Below are 19,786 nucleotides of genomic sequence, written 5' to 3' on the forward strand. Positions count from 1 at the left end.
GATGCTGGGCTTGATAGACCTTCGGTCTGTTTCTGTATGGCACTTAATATTTAGAGCTGTGATAGCTTATATTCTTACCTGTAATAGCACGTTCTGGACTACCACAGCTAAAGCCTCAAACTTCCGGTTACTACTTGCAAGGAACTGCTTCAGTTGCTGAATGATTCCACATTGTTTTGTACATTTTACTCTGCTTTCTGCTAACTCATCAGCTTGTCTCTCATTAGGAAGGGTATGCGTTTGTGTGCATGGACTTCTCTGATTTGTTTTCTGCTTGTTCTTTTCAACTGAAGAGAGAGAAAAAAAAAAAACAAGTTCAATTTTCATTTTGACTATATTATTTAGACAAGTACTGGACAGAAATAGTTAGACACAATCATATCAATTATTGGGTCAGAGTGTGCATCTTGTCCAGTACTATGCGCTTGTAAAGCAGATATTTAAATATTTCTTACTCAATCAGCCTAGTTGCTTTCAAACTACCACTAAGTAAAATGAGTTCCATGACTTCCCAGCAGCCAGAACCACATGCCTGCAGGAAGGAAGCTACAATTCAGATCCCCCCCTCAACTTATTCTGTATTCATATTAGAAGACCACCTGCCTACAGAAAGCACACATTTTAATTTATATTTTCACAAAGATGGGACCCATCAACTTCATTGGCTTAAAAGGCCATTCTCACTCATTTGCTTAGCTTCCATAGATTGATTTACACAAGTCATCTAGACGTCACCAAATTAAACTTTCATAAATTACATATATTCTTTCTCCATACAAACCACCCTGCCAGTGCTTATGTTAACCATAAATTCTAAGCACCATCATGTTTGCACTTTTTCATAATTGTGTTATTCTGAATTGGAAACTACTCTCATCAACTTTCAAGCATAATTTGGTATGCTTTACTAAATGGTTCAGCCCCTGCTTTTCCAATCTGAGAGGACAGCTGCAAGTTTTCCATCAGATAATCTTATTTGGGTGCATCAAATTCAAGGTACCCTATTAGGAGGCAAGTTATATTATAACCAATTCATATTAGAAAATATATACCATTAAATGCAGGGTTCAATCTGCTCCCACAAGGAAGCAAATTGAGTAATAGGGTTAATATTAATTTTAAATTCAAGTGTCATACCAAAAGTGCTGAACTCTTATTTGAGAAATATCAAAGCTTAAAAAAAGAAAAAACATTTACGAACATATGCAGGGTAGAAAGGGGCAAGTTTAATCAACTCTTCTAGGAGTACACAAATACTTCAGATTTAGTATTACTTACAATTTTTTTAAGCTTTTCTAAGCAACGTAAAATAAGAAAATGCATTCTTAAAATGTGAAACATTAAAATATCAGAATTACAACATACTACTCAGAGCAATGAGACTGGCTTAACTTCAGATACATTTGTCTTCATTATAAACAGGGTGTGACAAAACACTGCCACTCCTCATAGGTTGTGAAGCAGTTTGATGGCCAGGTGTCCTCAAGCATCATAAGCATTTCTAATGGACATTTTAAGGTAAAAATCTATTTAGAAAAATAAAAAATAAAAAAACACACACTAGAATCTTTCACCCCCAGAAGTTACAATATACTGGACTACAAAAGCTTTTATCGTATGCCAGTAATATTTAATCTGCACTACTTGCCTTTAAAGTGGCTTGTAAAATATATAGCTAGGGCCTTTCCTACCTGCCATCCCTCAATGAAACAGGACTCCTATATTTTCAGGAAACTGGTGCGCTCTATTAGTGCCAAGTCCTAAAAACTGGAACCTGCAAATGGGACCAGCCAAAGATGGGAAGCCTTAGAGTATCAAATTACAATGGAGGTAGTGCATGACCATTTATCTCATGTATGCCTATTGTGGGTATCCTGAAAACGTAACTGGCTATGTATGTTTGGAGGACCAAGTTGAGAATCTCTGACCTAGGGTATGCCGTCAGATAATTATACTGTGCCTTAATTTCCACGAACCCTTAAGATAACAAGCTACCGCCTAAATGTAATACATCAACACAGTGAATGGGTATAAATCAGACTAAATGGGGGATATAAAAGCATAATAAGTTAAAAAGATAAGTCATGCACAGTAATTACTTTTAGCAAATATACTAGCAATGCAACTTCAGAAAGCCCATGGTCTTTGGGATAAGGCACTTTAGGTAGGGGGAATGAGAATGGAATGCTCAAGCCACATAAATCCTAACAAAAAAAAGATAGAAACCTTACTGATATGGTGGGCCACAAGGTGGCTTTTTTTCTTTTGTCAAAATGTTATTGTCTTCAGTTGTGATAATATGTGGCTATGCTAAGACTGCTACTCTAGGATGCAACGTTGAAGCTCAAATTTAATTTAATTTAGCACTCTGTTGAGCCACACAACCTGTGCAAGGTGCATGGCTAAACAGAGTGCCAAATTAAATTAAATTTGAGGGGGGGGGAGAGATTTAAACAAGAAGAATGAATCACAATTCAACTAAAAAGTTACAATTCAAATGTAAAACTACAGAAAATATGAATAAAATGCAATTTACATTCCTGTCCAAGTTCCCTTGTGTAAAGACAGGGAGTTGTTAGCACACAAATAAGTGTATACAGTCATTTCAGCATGATAATGGTTACCATGCCATGCGCTAAATGCTACCCCACACTAATTCACACACTGTATTATTTATCATGCAGTATTTCAAGGAGCCCCCAATTTAAAATATATTAACATTTTTAGGAAAATTTGCTGTACCTCATACTAAAAGCAATGATGACCAACCCTATTGAGTATTGTAATCTGTTGTAAGAGTCCTTTTACTAAGCTGTGGTAAGCACTAATGCATGCTCACTGCAGGTTAAAAAGCACTACCTCAGGGTGCGTGCTACTCATGTTAAAAAATAGAATTTAGTGCTGGGGGCATGTTTGAGGGCAGAGAGTAGGCCTATTCTACGTTGTTTATTGAAGCTACATTGCCACGCGCCGATTAGTGCATGGTTAGCGCATGCACCCTTACTGCTTACAAAGTAGGTGGGGCTCACGCACTAATGAAGAAGTTAGCCTGTGGCCATTAATAGGAAAAAAAGGGGCCTCACCGCACAGGAAAACCCACACAGGCCAAGTTTTAGTGCTGCTTGTTAAAAAGTGTCATTTAGCTGGATGTTTGTCCATGGCTAGTATTTAACAGTCATTTTGACACAGTTAATCAACTTGGTACTTGGGGGGGGGGGGGGGGGGGGGGATTTTCATACTGTACATATTAGGACTTAGCTAGATGTACTTCCTACCCATGGATTTTGTGCCTATTGCCAGCTATCCAAGTATGCATGGAAAATTGAAAATGTTATCTAGGTGGATATTTTTCTTCACCAACCTAAACATACCCCTGGAAAGCCTTCTAATGTAGCTAATGTGCATATTTTAGAAAAATGCACAATATTGGCCGCATTGAAGAACAATTTTCAGATAGCTTGTTAAGATGAATAAATAAGTTTACTTGGGTAAATAACTTTGAAGCTAGTATTATTAATAAAAATATTCAATAAGAATAATTTATCTATTTCCTTTCATTTGGTTTGTTTTGGTCACCGCTTCCCTACCCCCCCCCCCAAGAAATCTTTTGGAAGAGGTAGATTCTATTACGGTAAGACCATTATAAATTTCCTTAAATAAGGATGTATCAGCTGGTTATACTTTTGAGAGACACTTTATACTTGTAAAAGAAACTGAACAAGATCAGATGAGTCTAACATCTGTTTGTAGAAACTAAGGGCGAGCCCTCTAACTTCAAACCTTTCCCTCAAAAGAAAGTGCGAGGAAGGGAAAATTGGGAAAAACCTCTTTCAAGATTTCTTTTTTCACTTAAGAAGTAGAAAAACAAGCAGTGTGTGTTTCGAAAGGACAGCAGATTTCAACTTAGCAATGGGTATACTACTATTTTTTGAGGTTATCAATACAAGTACTAGAGAAAATTTAGTTACTCACAAGCCAGGACATGTTAAACATTTATATATGTGACCTGTACCCAAGTATCTTCTAGTCCACAAGCAAATGTTTTTTTTTTTTTTTTTTTTTTGGGGGGGGGGGGGGGGGGGGGGAATGTATTTGGTTGTTTTTTGTTATTCATTTTAATTAACATTTTTAGAATGCATTATAACATGTAAAAATCCATTGCATACACATTAAGTTCATACTTCAATATATATTAAATCGATCGACTATATACTCATTCTGCACCTGGATTAGCTTGCTACACACACTAACAGATCAGTTCCTTATCTCTTGCTTAACTATACAATACATTTGCCTCGAGTTTAGCTAACCATCAAATTATCCCAACTGACTCTGTACCACACATCTTGTTCCCATCATATATCTGCTCTTGGTCCCTCAGCTATATGGTAAGCCGTATTGTAGAAAATCTTTAGCATATCTGTTAGCTCAATGTTCTAATGTATGCTTATTAGGTGTATCATTAGCATTATGCTAACATCTTATATAATAAAATGCACCTCAAACGTTCTGAAGCCAAGAAAGTGAAAGCTTCAAGCCTTGAAGCATTCCTGCAACGTTCCGGAACTACGCGTCGTCAGTTGAGGAGATGGAGCCTTACATAGCGCACAAATGCTTCAAGGCTTGAAGGCTTCACTTTCTCGGCTTCAGAACGTTGGAGGTGCGTTTTATTATATAGGATGTGCTCAGTGCTTTTCTGTAGCACATTGGGGGAATTTAATATATGCTGATTAAAGTGGAGGAGTGGCTGGAGGGAGGGCAGGGGAGATAGGACATTCGCTGGGTGGATGGAGGGGGCAGGGGAGAAAGGACAATCGCTGGGTGGCTGGAGGGGGGCAGGGGAGAGAGGAGACTCGCTGGGTGGCTGGAGGGGGGGCAGGGGAGAGAGGAGACTCGCTGGGTGGCTGGAGGGGGAGCAGGGGAGAGAAGAGCATCGGTGGGTGGCTGGAGGGGGGACAGAGAAGACACACTCACACCCAGCAGTCTCACTCTGTCACACACACACTTGCACATTAACTCTCTCACACAAAATCTCACACGTACTCTCTCAAACATACACACTCCGAGGAAAACCTTGATAGACCCGTTTCATTTGTGTCAGAAACGGGCCTGTTTTACTAGTTGTATTATATCTCTGGTATTTGAATTCCAGTGCTGTTAAATATATACATTTTTTATACTGTTTCACGGTATTAGGTTTCAATTCTTATATATTTTCAACACAGAGAGAAGTTTAATGCCCCTTTCAGACAACAGCTAGCTTCTTGGACTTCAAATCGCACATGGTCAAATTGAAAAATTGGAACTACCAGATGTCTAAGTTTAATACGGAAATTCTTTTTCACAATCTTTGGGAACAGCAACAGACATGCCAGAGAACACAGGCATAAGGGATAGGAAACAAAAGGAGAGCACAGCCAGATTTTCATGGACTACACTAGAGAGATTTATCAGCAAGCAAAGAAAAATCCATCTTTACTAAGGAAACTCTAGTGATGAGATTGTACAAGTAACAAGAAATTGAAGAGAATGAAAATTCTTTTCCTGAGGAATACACCACCATCTCTAATTTTTTTTCTATAGAGCATGGCATTCATAAGGTGTGGCTTCGCTGTGCCCCAAGCCTGCACCCCACTCCCAAACCTTATTCTTGTTCATGTTCAATCCCTAATTAGCTTGAACCCTCTCCCTAAACTTGATCTTCCTCACCCCACCCCTGGGAGGTAGAACCCCCAAGTCCTCTCACCCCCCCCCCCCCCCACCATTGCATTCTCTCAATCTTCCAGCTCTCACATACACACACAGCACTAAGACCATAACAGTTGCCTACTAGGTCAGACAGAGGGTTCATCTAGCCCAGTATCCTTTCTCCAACAGTGGCCAGGCCATGTCCCCAGTTCCTGGAAGAATCCCATAAAGTAGCAAGAATTTCATGCTACCTAACTTTAAAGGTAAGTAGTGACTTTCCCCAGGTCTACCTTACCAGTTTTAAGGACTTGTCCTCCATATTTGTCCAAAAAAACATTTAAACCCTTTGTTAGCCAGTTCTAATTCAGTTCACTACCTTAGTTGAAACGTCAAGATGCTCAGTTTATTTATGAGCCTCCTATGAAGGAACATATTACTACTACTAATCATCATTTCTATAGCGCTACAAGGCATACACAGCGCTGTACACCATACATGAAAAAGACAGTCCCTGCTCAAAGAGCTCACAATCTAAGTAGGACAGGCACACAGACAGAACAATTAAGAGGTAAGGGAATTCAAGAGGTGAGGATAAAAAGGGTACAGGGCAAGTGAATAGTTGTTAGGAGTCAAAAACAGCGTTAAAAAGGTGGGCTTTTAGCCTGGATTTGAAAATGGCCAAAGACGGGGCTAGACGTACAGGCACGGGAAGTCTATTCCAGGCATGAGGTGCAGCGAGATAAAAGGAACGGAGTCTGGAATTAGCAGTAGAGGAAAAGGGGACAGACAAGAGAGATTTATCCACAGAACTGAGTACCCGAGGGGGGACGTAGGGAGAGAGAAGAGTGGAGAGGTACTGGGGAGCGGTAGAGTGAATGCATATAGGTCAGCAAGAGAAGTTTGAATTGAATGCGGAAACGGATAGGGAGCCAGTGAAGTGACTTGAGAAGAGGGCTAATGTGAGCATAGCGACTCAAACATATCAAAAACATATCAAAGATTGCTGACATCTAAGTAGGCTGCATCCAGCATTTATCCTCAATCTAGGTGCTTGGTCACCTATTCACAGAAAACAAATTGTTTGCTATAGTTTTCCTTTGGTGAAACCGTGTTGCCTTAGATTTTGATCATTGGATTCTTGAAAGTGGACTATCCTAACCTCAGTGGTCAGAAAAGTAATGGAGACATTGCTGTAGTTTCCACTTTTGTGAAGAGGGACTACATCTGCCTGCTCCAATCCTGTGGGATCAATCCTACCTGCAAAGACCTATTAAAAACATCCTTAAGAGGACCCACCAGAACTTTTCTACTTAGTATGGTGAAATTTCTCATCAGGTCCCATGGTTTCATCCACTGTATTTCAAGTTTTTCATAACCACTTCAGTAACTATTGTGGTTATCTACCTCATTTCCACATATACCTTTGCCAACCAACTGTGGTCCTTCTCCAGATGTTTTTGTCTGTGAATGCAGAAGTATGTGTTTAGCATATCACCTTTTTCTTCATCACTTCATTAACACAGTAATCCACATCCTTCAGTCTTACTATGTGTCGTCGTCTTTTCCCAACATACTTGAAAAAAAATGATCACTGTGCTTTACATCATTAGCCATTTTTTCTTCTGCCCATGCTTTTGCTATACTTTTCTTTTTTTTTGCCTCTGGACTTTAGAGATTTAACCAGTATTTGTGCTTTTCTTCCTGCTTTCTTCTGTAAGTTATGATTACCATCTCTTATCAATTTTTTTTGGCCACTTGTTTAGAGAACCTGTTTCCTTATCAGCTTACTCCTTTGTTTTTCTACATCCTTTATCTACTCTCATTCTCTCAGCTCCCTCTTTAGGTAATTCCCAATTTTACTAAAGTCAGCACGTTTAAAATCCAGTACTTTGGTTATCTGCACTCTGCCTTAGCTCTTATACCATTATATGATCAGTACTATCCCCAGATATTAGACATTTTCTCCATCTGGAAGTATGAGATCCAGCATCGCTCCTTCCTCATGGGTTCCATACCATTTGTCTGAGCAGAGCATCTTGAAAGCCATCTATTTCTCTTCAGATTATGCAGAGAGGTTAAACATGTTAAATAGTAGAGATGATCATTTAATGCATTATTAAAACAATTATCACCAATTTTAATGCAAACAATTTTTTTAATGCATGTTTTACGTATTTGCTATTTTTAATGCAGCGGCATGGGGTGAGGGCTGAGACCCTGCCCATCATCTCTCTCTTCATTCCCAACCCCCCCCCCCCCCCCCCCCCCACACACACACACACCTCGTAACTTTAGTTCTTTGCTGGCAGTGAACTGTGACGCATACCCACTACTGCTTGTGACTGACCCAAGCCTTTTCTTCTGTCCTGGTCCTGCCTATGTGGAAACAAAGTTGCGTCTGAGGGAAGGCTTGAGGCAAGTACAAGCAATGGGTATGAGTTGATGCTCACTGCCAGTAAAGAACTAAAAGGTTTAGAAAGGTGCAGCAGGGCAGGAGAGTTGAGATCCTAGAGAAGGAAAGATGCTGGACAAGGGGATGTGGAAGTCTTCAGCTGATGGGGCTTGGCTAGCTCCATCAGCCACATCAGAGCTGCACCACTGTTGGGTGGGCTGGGGCCTCTGCCACTCTTTACTGTTGTGTGGTTTTAGTCATTTTTGTTTCAAATGCATCAGTATTTTTAAACATACAAGTTTACAGTGCCAGTATAGTACTGATTATTTTCAAAGTTTCATTATTACATTTTGTTTGAAACTGTTTATATATTATAAATGAATGCTATGATAAACAACAATTTTTTTTTAATCTCACAGTTAATTTTGAAAATAATTTTAAAATTGTTGCCCAACTCTATTAAATAGATTTAACATCCACTTAGTTTAAGGCATACTAAAAGTATGGCTGTACAAATAAGCAAACAAAAAGTATGATATTTACTCAAATTTTACTTTACGGTACCAATAATTTAACTCATGACAACTTTGTTGTGTAAACTGATTAGTGATGCTGTTACCTTGAGCCACTGTTCAAAACTCATAGGTAAAATGGACAGAGCTATCTGCTTCCTATACAGCTGATTAAGGAAATATCTTTCCAAGATTACCTGCAATGCTATTAGATTAAGTAGCTTTTCTCTACTCAACTGAACTTTCAAAAAACTGGCACCGAGTCTGAGAAGTGCAACATTAAGCAATGACTGAACATATTTTAATTTGGCTACTGTAAGGTATACTCCCAAACTTGTTTATAATTGTCAGCTGCCTCAGGGGTTTGTGCTAATTGCACATGTTTTGGGGCAAACACCCTTAAAGATACTTATGCCTATGCAGAATTACATCACATGAGAATCACTTGAGTTCAGCAAATAATGCTAAAATTGCATAATTACATACATTTGTAGGCATCTGTACTGCTGTTAGATCCCTTATTACTCTATTTCTATTCCTTGTCACAAGATGTTAATATTTATAGAAAACAATCTTTAAAGAACGGCTACGTTCTACTACTTTAATAGGGGTGTTTATTAAAAATTCCTATAATATAGATTTATAGGTTACATTTTGTCCTGGAGAAAAAGCATTGCATTTTTAAGGTCCATGATACCTTTTCTGGATGAAAGGAATAAAATTATAGTGCATGAGTTTTTAAAACCTTGAATTTTCTTCAGATTTATCTGAATAGGCTGGTGATATCACTCATACATTAGCTAGGTTTGTCTTAACCACCTGGAATTCAGTTCCTTTCACTTGCTTCATAACAAACTGCCTAAGGGGGTCTTTTACTAAACATTAACTCGTTATTTGCTACAGGACCAATTTTATTCCTATGGGACCTGCTGCAGATAACATGCGCTAATCTTCAGTAAAAGACCCCCTACGTTTGTTCTAGTCACTCTCCATTAAGGAAATAAGATCAAATTTAAAACTTCTTTGAACATTTGATATTACATGTAAGTCCAAAAATACAATAATTTTGAGTGTTTTATGAAAGAATGTCGAGACATTTCAAAATGCATTTAGAGGAGGTAGTTCATGATCACTACTATTTACTAGTATTTATAGCTTCTATTTACACTCCAAACACACAACGGTTGTCACCCCATTCTTCTTTTCTAATATATTTAAATCTACCTATCCCTAATACTCAACCCAAAAGTTTCCTGAAACATCCCTGCCATCACCTCAAACTGAAGATAATTTCAGCCAACAATTACTCTGCGTAGCTTTTTTCATAATACTGGCCCTATAACTTAAAAGCTCTATCCAGGCCCTTGGGCGGTCTGCAACATCTTACCATCATGATTTTCTAACATCTCAATTTCTTATCACTCAGGGACACACCTAACATGCTTCTGCTGTAAAGCCATTACACCAATACCCTATCATTTAAAAAAAAAAAAAAATGTAACTGAAGTTCTGCAGAATCAATTCAACTATTGAGGCAATGGTTATGATCCTACTACTACTACTTAACATTTCTAGAGTGCTATTAGGGTTACGCAGTGCTGTACAGATTAACAAAAAAGGACAGTCCCTGCTCCAAGGAGCTTACAATCTAATGGGTGAAATGTCAAGTAGGGGCAGTCTAGATTTCCTGAATAGAGGTATGATGGTTAGGTGCCGAAGGCGACATTGAAGAGGTGGGCTTTGAGCAAGGCTTTGAAGATGGGCAGGGAGGGGGCTTGGCGTATGGGCTCAGGGAGTTTATTCCAGGCATGGGGTGAGGTGAGGCAGAAAGGGCAGAGCCTGGAGTTGGCGGTGGTGGAGAAGGGTACTGACAGGAGGGATTTCTCTTGAGAATGGAGGTTACAGGTAGGAATGTAAGGGGAGATGAGGGTAGAGAGGTAGGGAGGGGCTGTAGATCGAGTGCATTTGTAGGTTAAAAGGAGAAGCTTAAACTGTATGCGGTACCTGATCGGAAGCAAGTGAAGTGACTTGAGAAGAGGGGTGATATGAGTGTACCGGTTCAGGCGGAAGATAAGACGTGCAGCAGAGTTTTGAACGGACTGAAGGGGGGATAGATGGCAAAGTGGGAGGCCAGTGAGTAGGTTGCAGTAGTCAAGGCGAGAGGTAATGAGAGCGTGGATGAGAGTTCGGGTGGTGTGCTCAGACAGGAAGGGGTGAATTTTGCTGATGTTATAGAGGAAGAAGCGACAGGTCTTGGCTATCTGCTGGATATGTGCAGAGAAGGAGAGGGAGGAGTCAAAGATGACCCCGAGGTTGCGGGCAGATGAGACGGGGATGATGAGGGTGTTATCAACAGAGATAGAGAGTGGAGGAAGAGGAGAAGTGGGTTTGGGATGGGAAGACAATAAGCTCGGTCTTGGCCATGTTCAGTTTCAAGTGGCGGTTGGACATCCAGGTCGCAATGTCGGCTAAGCCTGGGTTTCTGCAGTGATATCTGGTGTGGAGAGATAAAGCTGGGTGTCATCAGCATAAAGATGATATTGGAACCCATGGGAGGAGATTAGGGAACCCAGGGAGGAGGTATTAAAAACAGGAAGCCGGCAAAAGAATCGGTTGGACTGCTAGATGACCGAGGAGTAAAAGGGGCGATCAGGGAAGACAAAGCCGTAGCGGAGAGATTAAATTAATTCTTTGCTTCGGTCTTCACCGAGGAAGATTTGGGTGGGATACCGGTGCCAGAAATGGTATTCGAAGCTGATGAGTCAGAGAAACTTAATGAATTCTCTGTAAACCTGAAGGATGTAATGGGGCAGTTCTACAAACTGAAGAGTAGCAAATCTCCTGGACCGGATGGTATTCATCCCAGAGTACTGATAGAACTGAAAAATGAGCTTGTGGAGCTACTGTTAGAAATATGTAATTTATCCTTAAAATCAAGTGTGGTACCGGAAGATTGGAGGGTGGCCAATCTAACGCCTATTTTTTTAAAAAGGATCCAGAGGAGATCCGGGAAATAATAGACCGGTGAGTCTGACGTCGGTGCCGGGCAAAATGGTAGAGACTATTATTAAGAACAAAATTACAGAGCATATTCAAAAGCATGGATTAATGAGACAAAGTCAACATGGATTTAGTGAAGGGAAATCTTGCCTCACCAATCTACTACATTTCTTTGAAGGGGTGAACAAACATGTGAATAAAGGTGAGCCGGTTGATATTGTGTATCTGGATTTTCAGAAGGCATTTGACAAAGTACCTAATGAAATACTCCAGAGGAAATTGGAGAGTCATGGGATAGGAGGTAGTGTCCTATTGTGGATTAAAAACTGGTTAAAAGACAGAAAACAGAGAGAAGGGTTAAATGGTCAGTATTCTCAATGGAGAAGGGTAGTTAGTGGGGTTCCCCAGGGCTCTGTGCTCGAACTGCTGCTTTTTAACATATTTATAAATGACCTAGAGATGGGAGTAACTAGTGAGGTAATTGAATTTGCTGATGACACAAAGTAATTCAAAGACATTAAATCGCGGGAGGATTGTGAAAAATTACAAGAGGACCTCATGAGACTGGGAGACTGGGCGTCTAAATGGCAGATGACGTTTAAGGTGAGCAAGTGCAAAGTGATGCATGTGGGAAAGAGGAACCCGAATTATAGCTACATCATGCAAGGTTCCACGTTAGGAGTCATGGACCAAGAAAGGGATCTAGGTGTCGTCGATGAGATACGTTGAAACCTTCTGCTCAGTGTGCTGCTGCGGCTAAGAAAACAAATAGAATGTTAGGTATTATTAGGAAAGGAATGGAAAACAAAAATGAGGATGTTATAATGCCTTAGTATCGCTCCATGGTGCGACCACACCTCGAGTATTGTGTTCAATTCTGGTCGCCGCATCTCAAAAAAGATATAGTGGAATTGGAAAAGGTGCAGAAAAGGGCGATGAAAATGATAAAGGGTAATGGGACGACTTCCCTATGAGGAAAGGCTAAAGCAGCTAGGGCTCTTCAAGCTTGGAGAAAAGGCGGCTGAGGGGAGATATGATAGAGGTCTATAAAATGAGTGGAGTTGAACGGGTAGATGTGAAGTGTCTGTTTAAGTTTTGCCAAAATACTAGGACTAGGGGGCATGTGATGAAGCTACAATGTAGTAAATTTAAAACGAATCGGAGAAAAAGTTTCTTCACTCAACGTGTAATTAAACTCTGGAATTCGTTGCCAGAGAATGTGGTAAAGGCGGTTAGCTTATCCAAGTTTAAAAAAGGTTTGGACAGCGTCTAAAGTCCATAGACCGTTATTAAATGGACTTGGGACTTGGGGAAAATCCACTATTTCTGGGATAAGCAGTATAAAATGTTTTGTACATTTTTGGGATCTTGCCTGGTATTTGTGACCTGGATTGGCCACTGTTGGAAACAGGATGCTGGGCTCGATGGACCTTTGGTCTTTCCCAGTATGGCAATACTTATGTATTGTTGACCCCCTATAGTTAATATAAGAACATAAGCGTTGCCATACTGGGATAGACCAAAGGTCCATCAAGCCCAATATCTGTTTCCAATAGTGGCCAATCCAGGTCACAAGTACCTGACAAGATCCCCAAACAGTACATTTTATACTGCTTATCCTAGAAATTAGTGGATTTTACCAAGTCCATCTTAATAATGGCTTATGGATTTTTTTTTTTATAGGAAGCTAGCCAAATCTTTCCTAAAACCAGATAAGGTAACTGCTTTTACCACATTCTCTGGCAACAAATTCCAGAGTTTAATTAACGTTGCGTTTAGAAATATTTTCTCCGGTTTGTTTTAAAATTACTACTTTGTAGCTTCACCACGTGCTCCCTAGTCCTACTATTTTTAGAAAGAGTAAACAAGCAATTCACATCTACCCATTCCACTGAATTCATTTCAAAGACTTCTATCAAATCTCCCCTCAGCTGTCTTTTCTCCAAGGTGAAGAGCCCTAGCCTCAGAGGGAAGTCATCCCATCCCATTTATCATTTTTGTTGCCCTTCTCTGTACCTTTTCTAATTCCACTATATCTTTTTTGAGATGCAGTGACCAGAATTGCACATAGTATTTGAGGTGCTGTTGCACTATGGAGCGATACAAAGGCATTATAATGTCCTCATTTTTGTTTTCCATTCCTTTCCTAATAATACCTAACATTCTATTTGCTTTCTTTGTTGCCGCACACTGAGCAGAGGCTTTCAACATACTGTCAACGATAACACCTAGATCCTTCACCTGGTCGGTGACTCCTAGTGTAGAACCTTGTATCACATAGCTATAGTTTGGGTTCCTCTTTCACACATGCATCACTTTGCACTTGCTCACATTAAACAATCTGCCATTTGGTTGCCCAGTCTCCCAGTCTCATAAGGTCCTCTTGCAAATTATCAACTTTAAATACCTTTGTGTAGTCAGTAAATGTAAATAACTTACTAGTTATTCCCATACCTAGATCACTTATAAATATGTTAAAAAGCAGTGGTCCCAGCACAGACCCCTGAGGAACCCCACTATCTACCCTTCTCCATTGAGAATACTGACCATTTAACCCTACTCTCTGTTTTCTATCTTTTAACCAGTTTTTAATCCACAATAGGACACTACCTCCTATCCCATGACTCTCCAATTTCCTCTGGCGTCTTTCATGAGGTACTTTATCAAATGCTTTTTGAAAATTCAGATACAGAATATTGACCGGCTCACCTTTATCCACATTTGTTCACCCCATCAAAGAAATGTAAGATTGGTGAGGCAAGATTTCCCTTCACTAAATCCATGTCGACTTTGTCACATTAATCCATGCTTTTGAATATGCTCTGTAATTTTGTTCTTTATAATAGTCTCTACCATTTTGTCCGGCACTGACATCAGGCTCACCGGTCTGTAATTGCCCCTATCACCTCTAGAACTCTTTTTAAAATCAGCATTACGGAGTTTAAGTCAATGTGGCAGTCTGAGGAGACCTGTAGGATGCGAACTCTGCTGCTAAAACTTCCTTATGATTAAATGTAGAGCAAAGACCCGGTTCTATTCTCAGGACCCGGGATTACATTCAGCAGCTCCAAGGCTGATGGATTCCTTAGTAGTCCATGAATTTGGAGGTTTAACTTCAGTGAGCATTTCAGCTGGGGTCAGCCCCTTGACCCCTCCCAAAGATGTTACACCCCCCTCGAATATGTTACCCTGTCTCCCGAAGTAAGGAGTGCTCCTGCCCAGCTGTTTCTACCGGAACCTATTACAGAAGTTTCCAGCTGGCCACACTAGTCAGGGGTGAAGCAAAGCAAAACAGGAGTCAAGGACTCTCTTGCTGGAAGCTTGCGAGAAGACCAACTCCCCTTCGCAGGAGAAAGCTGAGAAGGCTGCTTTGGGAATCCTGGTGGGAGATCAGCAATTAGCAGATGCTGGAGTGTCCAGGGCCGCCGAGAGACTGGGCCGGGCCCAGGGCAAGGCCACCCCTGGGCCCCCCTCCCCCGAGGTCGTTGTCGCCCCGCTCCACCCGTCCCCCTCCGTCCACCACCGGGACGGGCCTCCCTGAATTCAAATCATAGCGCCTCACCTTGACCTCACTTCATGTGAAAGAAGCGCAGCAGCGGCAGTCTGCAAATCGCCTCCCTTCGGGCCTTCCCTTCGTGTGTCCCGCCCTCGTCTGACGTAACTTGCACGAAGGCGGGACAGGGAGGGAAGGCCCAAAGGGAGGCGATCTGCAGACCGCTGCTGCTGCACTTCTTTCACACGGAGCGAGGTCGAGGTGAGGTGCTATGATCTGAATTCAGGGGGGCCCGGCCCGGTGGTGGACAGAGAGGGGGCGGGTGGAAGGGACTGTGGTGCCGGGCCCAGGGAATTTTGTCCCCCTGCCCCCCCCCCCTCTCGGCAGCCCTGGGAGTGTCAGAGTACTGTGCAGTCTCTGGGAGTGGAAGTTCACTCTTTGTGGTGTCCAGAGACCTTTAGTCTAGAGACAATATGGGAAGCTATTTCTACTCTTCAGGTGAATTTGAGTTCCCAGATGCAAACATTTTCTTCAACTCTGAAATCTGTATGTTCAGAGTCACTGGAATTAAAGACTAGAGTCTCTGATTTAGAGCAAAAATTAGAGACTCTTGTAGGAAAATTGCACAATATGGAAAATTGAACACTGTAGTCTCATGGTGAAGCTTAGTTGAAAGATAGTATTAAAATAAGAAACAAAGTGGAATCATTGGAAAATATGGTTAAGCATGCTAATCTGCATTTGATCAACTTAAACGTTTTCCATTTCTGCTCAAGATGTGTTTAAAATATACCTCTTTGGCATATTAAAGACTCCAGTGCCTTCCATTTCACCATGCTCCAAGATATATTACTTGCCAAGTGCTTAAAAGAAGTCATCTTCTTCCCCTCAACCATTTGGGGTTTCTGTGGACAGCCTGAATTTAACAAACTTCTTGGAGAAGTCAGATACTAAGGTTGTTACCACTGCAACATTTTTGGTTTAGCTAGCCTTGGATTCGGATATAGAATGGCTCATGAAACATTTCTTCAGAAATAGAAACATCTTGCATATGAATTGCAAGATTCATATGTTTCCTGATGTTTCTAGGGTTACTTAAAGAAAGAAAATTTCTTTTGCTAAGACCTTGGGTGTTACAGATGGGTAAATATCTTTGTAAATGTGTTTATTCTTCATGGAGTTCAATCTGGTTTCTTTGAGCCCTCGCAGCTCTCAGCATTCATTTTCCATAGGCCCAAAGGGATTGTAGAACCCTCTCAGCAATTCAGTATGACACTCCTATTTAGTTTGTAGCTTTGGACACTTCAACTTACATCTTTACTTTCCTTGTATTTATTTCCTTTTTGAGAGTTCCTGTTTTTTTTTCCATCTTAATCGTCTCCCCATAACTGTGGACTAACAACATTATTTCTCTCTTTCCTTTATGAAAATGATTAAATAACTAAAAAAATTGGCGTTACATTGGCCAATTGTCTGGTACAATGCTTGATTTTAAAGTTAAATTACATATTACAAACAGTAGTTCTGCAAGTTCATTTTTCAATTCTATCAACACTCTGGGATGTATGCCATCCGGTCCTGGTGGTTTGCTACTCTTCAATTTGTGAAATTGCCCCATTACATCTTCAGGTTTACAGAGATTTGATTCAGTTTCACTGACTCATCAGCACTGAATACCATTTCTGGCACCAGTATCTCTTCCACATCTTCCTCTGTGAAGACCGAAGCAAAGAAATCACTTAATCTCTCCGCTATGGCCTTGTCTTCCCTGAGTGCCCCTTTTACCCCTCAATTATCTAGCAGTCCAACCAATTGTTTTGCTGGCTTCTTGCTTTTAATATACCTAAAAAAAGTTTTTACTGTATGTTTTTGCCTTCAACGTAATCTTTTCAAAATCTCTTTGCCTTCCTTACCTTTTTGCATTTGACTTGTCATTTCTTATGCTGTTTCCTATTAGTTTTAGTTGGATCCTTCTTCCATATTCTGAAGGATTTTCTTTTAGCTCTAAAAGCTTCTTTCACCTCACTTTTTAACCATGCTGGCTGTCGTTTGGCCTCCCTTTCTCCCTTTTAATACATGGACTATAACTGACCTTGGCTTCCTGGATAGTATTTTTTTGAACATCATCCAAGCCTGATGTGAATTTTTTACCTTTCCAGCGGCTCCTTTTTTTTTACCGTTCTCATTATATCATAGTCTCCTTTAGTTAAATGCTAACTTATTGGATTTCTTGTGTGCACTTACTCCAGAGTTTATATCAAATCTGATCATTATGATCACTGTTATCAAGAGGCCCCAGCACCATTACCTCCTGCACCAAGTCATGTGCTCCACTAAGGACTAGGTCTAGAATTGTTCCTCCTCTTGTTGGCTCCCGAACCAGCTGCTCCATAAAGCAGTCCTTGATTTCATCAAGGAATTTTACCTTTCTAGCATTCCATGATGTTACATTTACCCAGTCAATATCGGGGTAATTGAAATCACCCATTATTATTGTGTTCCCCAGTTTGTTAACCTAATTTCTAATACAGTGAAACCTCTGTTTTCATTGATAATCCGTCCGAAAACAATCGGTGAAATCTGAAACCGAAGAAAACTGAGGCAATTAACGAGGACGCCCAAAATCGGGAGGACGTCCATCTTCCGATACAAATTGAGAGATGGACGTCCTTTTTCGACAAAATCTGAGGCAACTAACGAAAACAGACAAATTTCTCGTCGAAAAAAAAACAACGAAAACCGAAACCAACGAAAACCGATGTCAACGAAAACCGAGGTACTACTGTATTTCTACATTTGTCTCTTCATCTTGGCCAGGTGGACAGTAGTACACTTATGATCCTTTTTCCCTTTACACATGGAATTCCAATCCATAGGGATTCCAAGATGTTTCGTGTCCTGCAGAATGTTTAGTCTATTTGATTCAAGGCACTCCTTAACATATAATGCTACCTCACCACCAAGTCGATCTCCCCTATCACTGCGATATAATTTGTATCCTGGTAAGACAGTGTCCCACTGGTTATTCTTCTTCAACCAGGTCTCAGATGCCTATTATATCTATTTTTTCATTTAGTGCAATATATTCAACTCTCCTATCTTATATCTTAGGCTTCTGTTATTTAAATATAGACATTCCAAACTATGTTTGTTCTTCCTATTTACATCTTGCTCAGCACTTGACAGTGACTATGTGCAATCTTGAAAATCTGCTTATTATTTAAAAAGACACCTGGTCTACTATGGTCTCTACTGTAACCTTGCTATTGAGAAGCCCTATCTTCCTTTTTTGGGGGGATATCTTTGAAAGATACTTTGTTCCAAACCTTACAATTTGAGCGACTGTAGGCCTGTGCCCAGTTTCTAGCTTAAAAGCTGCTCTATCTCCTTTTTAAATGCTGATGCCAGCAGCCTGGTCCCACCCTGGTTAAGATGGAGTTCATCCTTTCGAAAAAGGCTTCCTCTTCCCCAGAATGTTGTCCAGTTCCTAACAAATCTAAAATCTTACTCCCTACACCATCATCTCATCCATGCATTGAGACCCGGAGCTCTGCTCGTCTCTTGGGCCCTACATGTAGAATGGGGGGGGGGGGGGGTATTTCTGAAAATGCTACTCTGGAGGATCTGGATTTCAAGCTTTCTACCTAGGAGCATAAATTTGTCTTCCAGAACATCCCTCCCACATTTTCCTGTGTCATACTCACATGTACCAAGACAGCCAGCTCCTTCCCAGTACAATCTAAAATCCTATCTAGGTGGCATGCGAGGTCCGCCATGTTCGCACCAGGCAGGCAAGTGACCAGGCAATCCTCATATCCCCCAACCATCTACAGGCCTAATAATCTAATCACCAACTACAACAGCCGTCCTAACCCTTCTCTCCTGGGCAGAAGCTCCTGGAGACACATCCTCTGTGCAAGACGATATTGTACAATCTGGTGGGCTGGTCCTGGCTACAGGATTATTTCTAAGCTTACCAGGGTGATGGGTCTCCTTTTAAGACACCTCCCTCCTCTAAGGAAGCACAGGGCTGGCATACTGGAGGTAGGACTTCTCTAAATGTCCCTATAGGCCTCCTCTATGCAACTCTGGCTCCCTCAGTTCCTCTAAGTCTGATACTCTAGCCTCAAGAGAACAAAATTGATCTCTGAGCAATAGGAGCTCTTTGCATCGAGCACACACATATAACCTTTCACCAAATGGGAGATAATCATATATGTGACACTCGGTGCAAAAGACTGGATAGCACCTCTCTCGCTGCTGGACAGCTGTCTGCATCTTAGTATTGCTGTTTAATTAAAACTTAAAGTACTAGGGATATTAGATGAATATAAAGGGCATTAAGATTATATGTTATAATGTGTAATTTTTTTTAGTGTTTGCGTATCAGAAACTAATTAAATGTAATTAAACCTCTAATGAAAACACTGCTCTTATCCTAATTAGAATCAAACATATAAATGGCAATTGACCGACTCACCTGCAAATGCGCAGTAGAGACTTCCCTCTGTCCTGCCCTCGCGTCAAGACGTGATGACGTCAGAGGGCGGAACAGAGAGGGAAACGGAGTCGGACTGTCGGACGCTGCCGCCGCCTGGAAACGAACATCGCGAGCACCTACCTCCACCCTCCCCCCATCCCCACTGCCGCTCCCGCCCCCTTCCGTTATCAGGCCCCCTGCACTGACCTGACAGCGCCTCT

At 41.0% G+C, this 19,786-nt stretch overlaps 1 protein-coding gene across 8 annotated transcripts in view; it reads right to left on the reverse strand.

Annotated features, from left to right (window-relative positions):
* Positions 1–19,786, reverse strand: part of MTUS1 (microtubule associated scaffold protein 1) — a 361,304-nt gene that overhangs the window by 89,462 nt on the left and 252,056 nt on the right. For all 8 annotated transcript variants that reach the window (XM_030191459.1, XM_030191460.1, XM_030191456.1 and 5 more), the window contains one exon: positions 79–287. In XM_030191459.1, coding sequence (XP_030047319.1) covers positions 79–287 — 209 coding nt within the window. The remainder of the gene's footprint in view (positions 1–78; positions 288–19,786) is intronic.

The sequence above is a fragment of the Microcaecilia unicolor genome, chromosome 2 (assembly GCF_901765095.1).
Source record: "Microcaecilia unicolor chromosome 2, aMicUni1.1, whole genome shotgun sequence".
Taxonomy (NCBI): domain Eukaryota; kingdom Metazoa; phylum Chordata; class Amphibia; order Gymnophiona; family Siphonopidae; genus Microcaecilia; species Microcaecilia unicolor.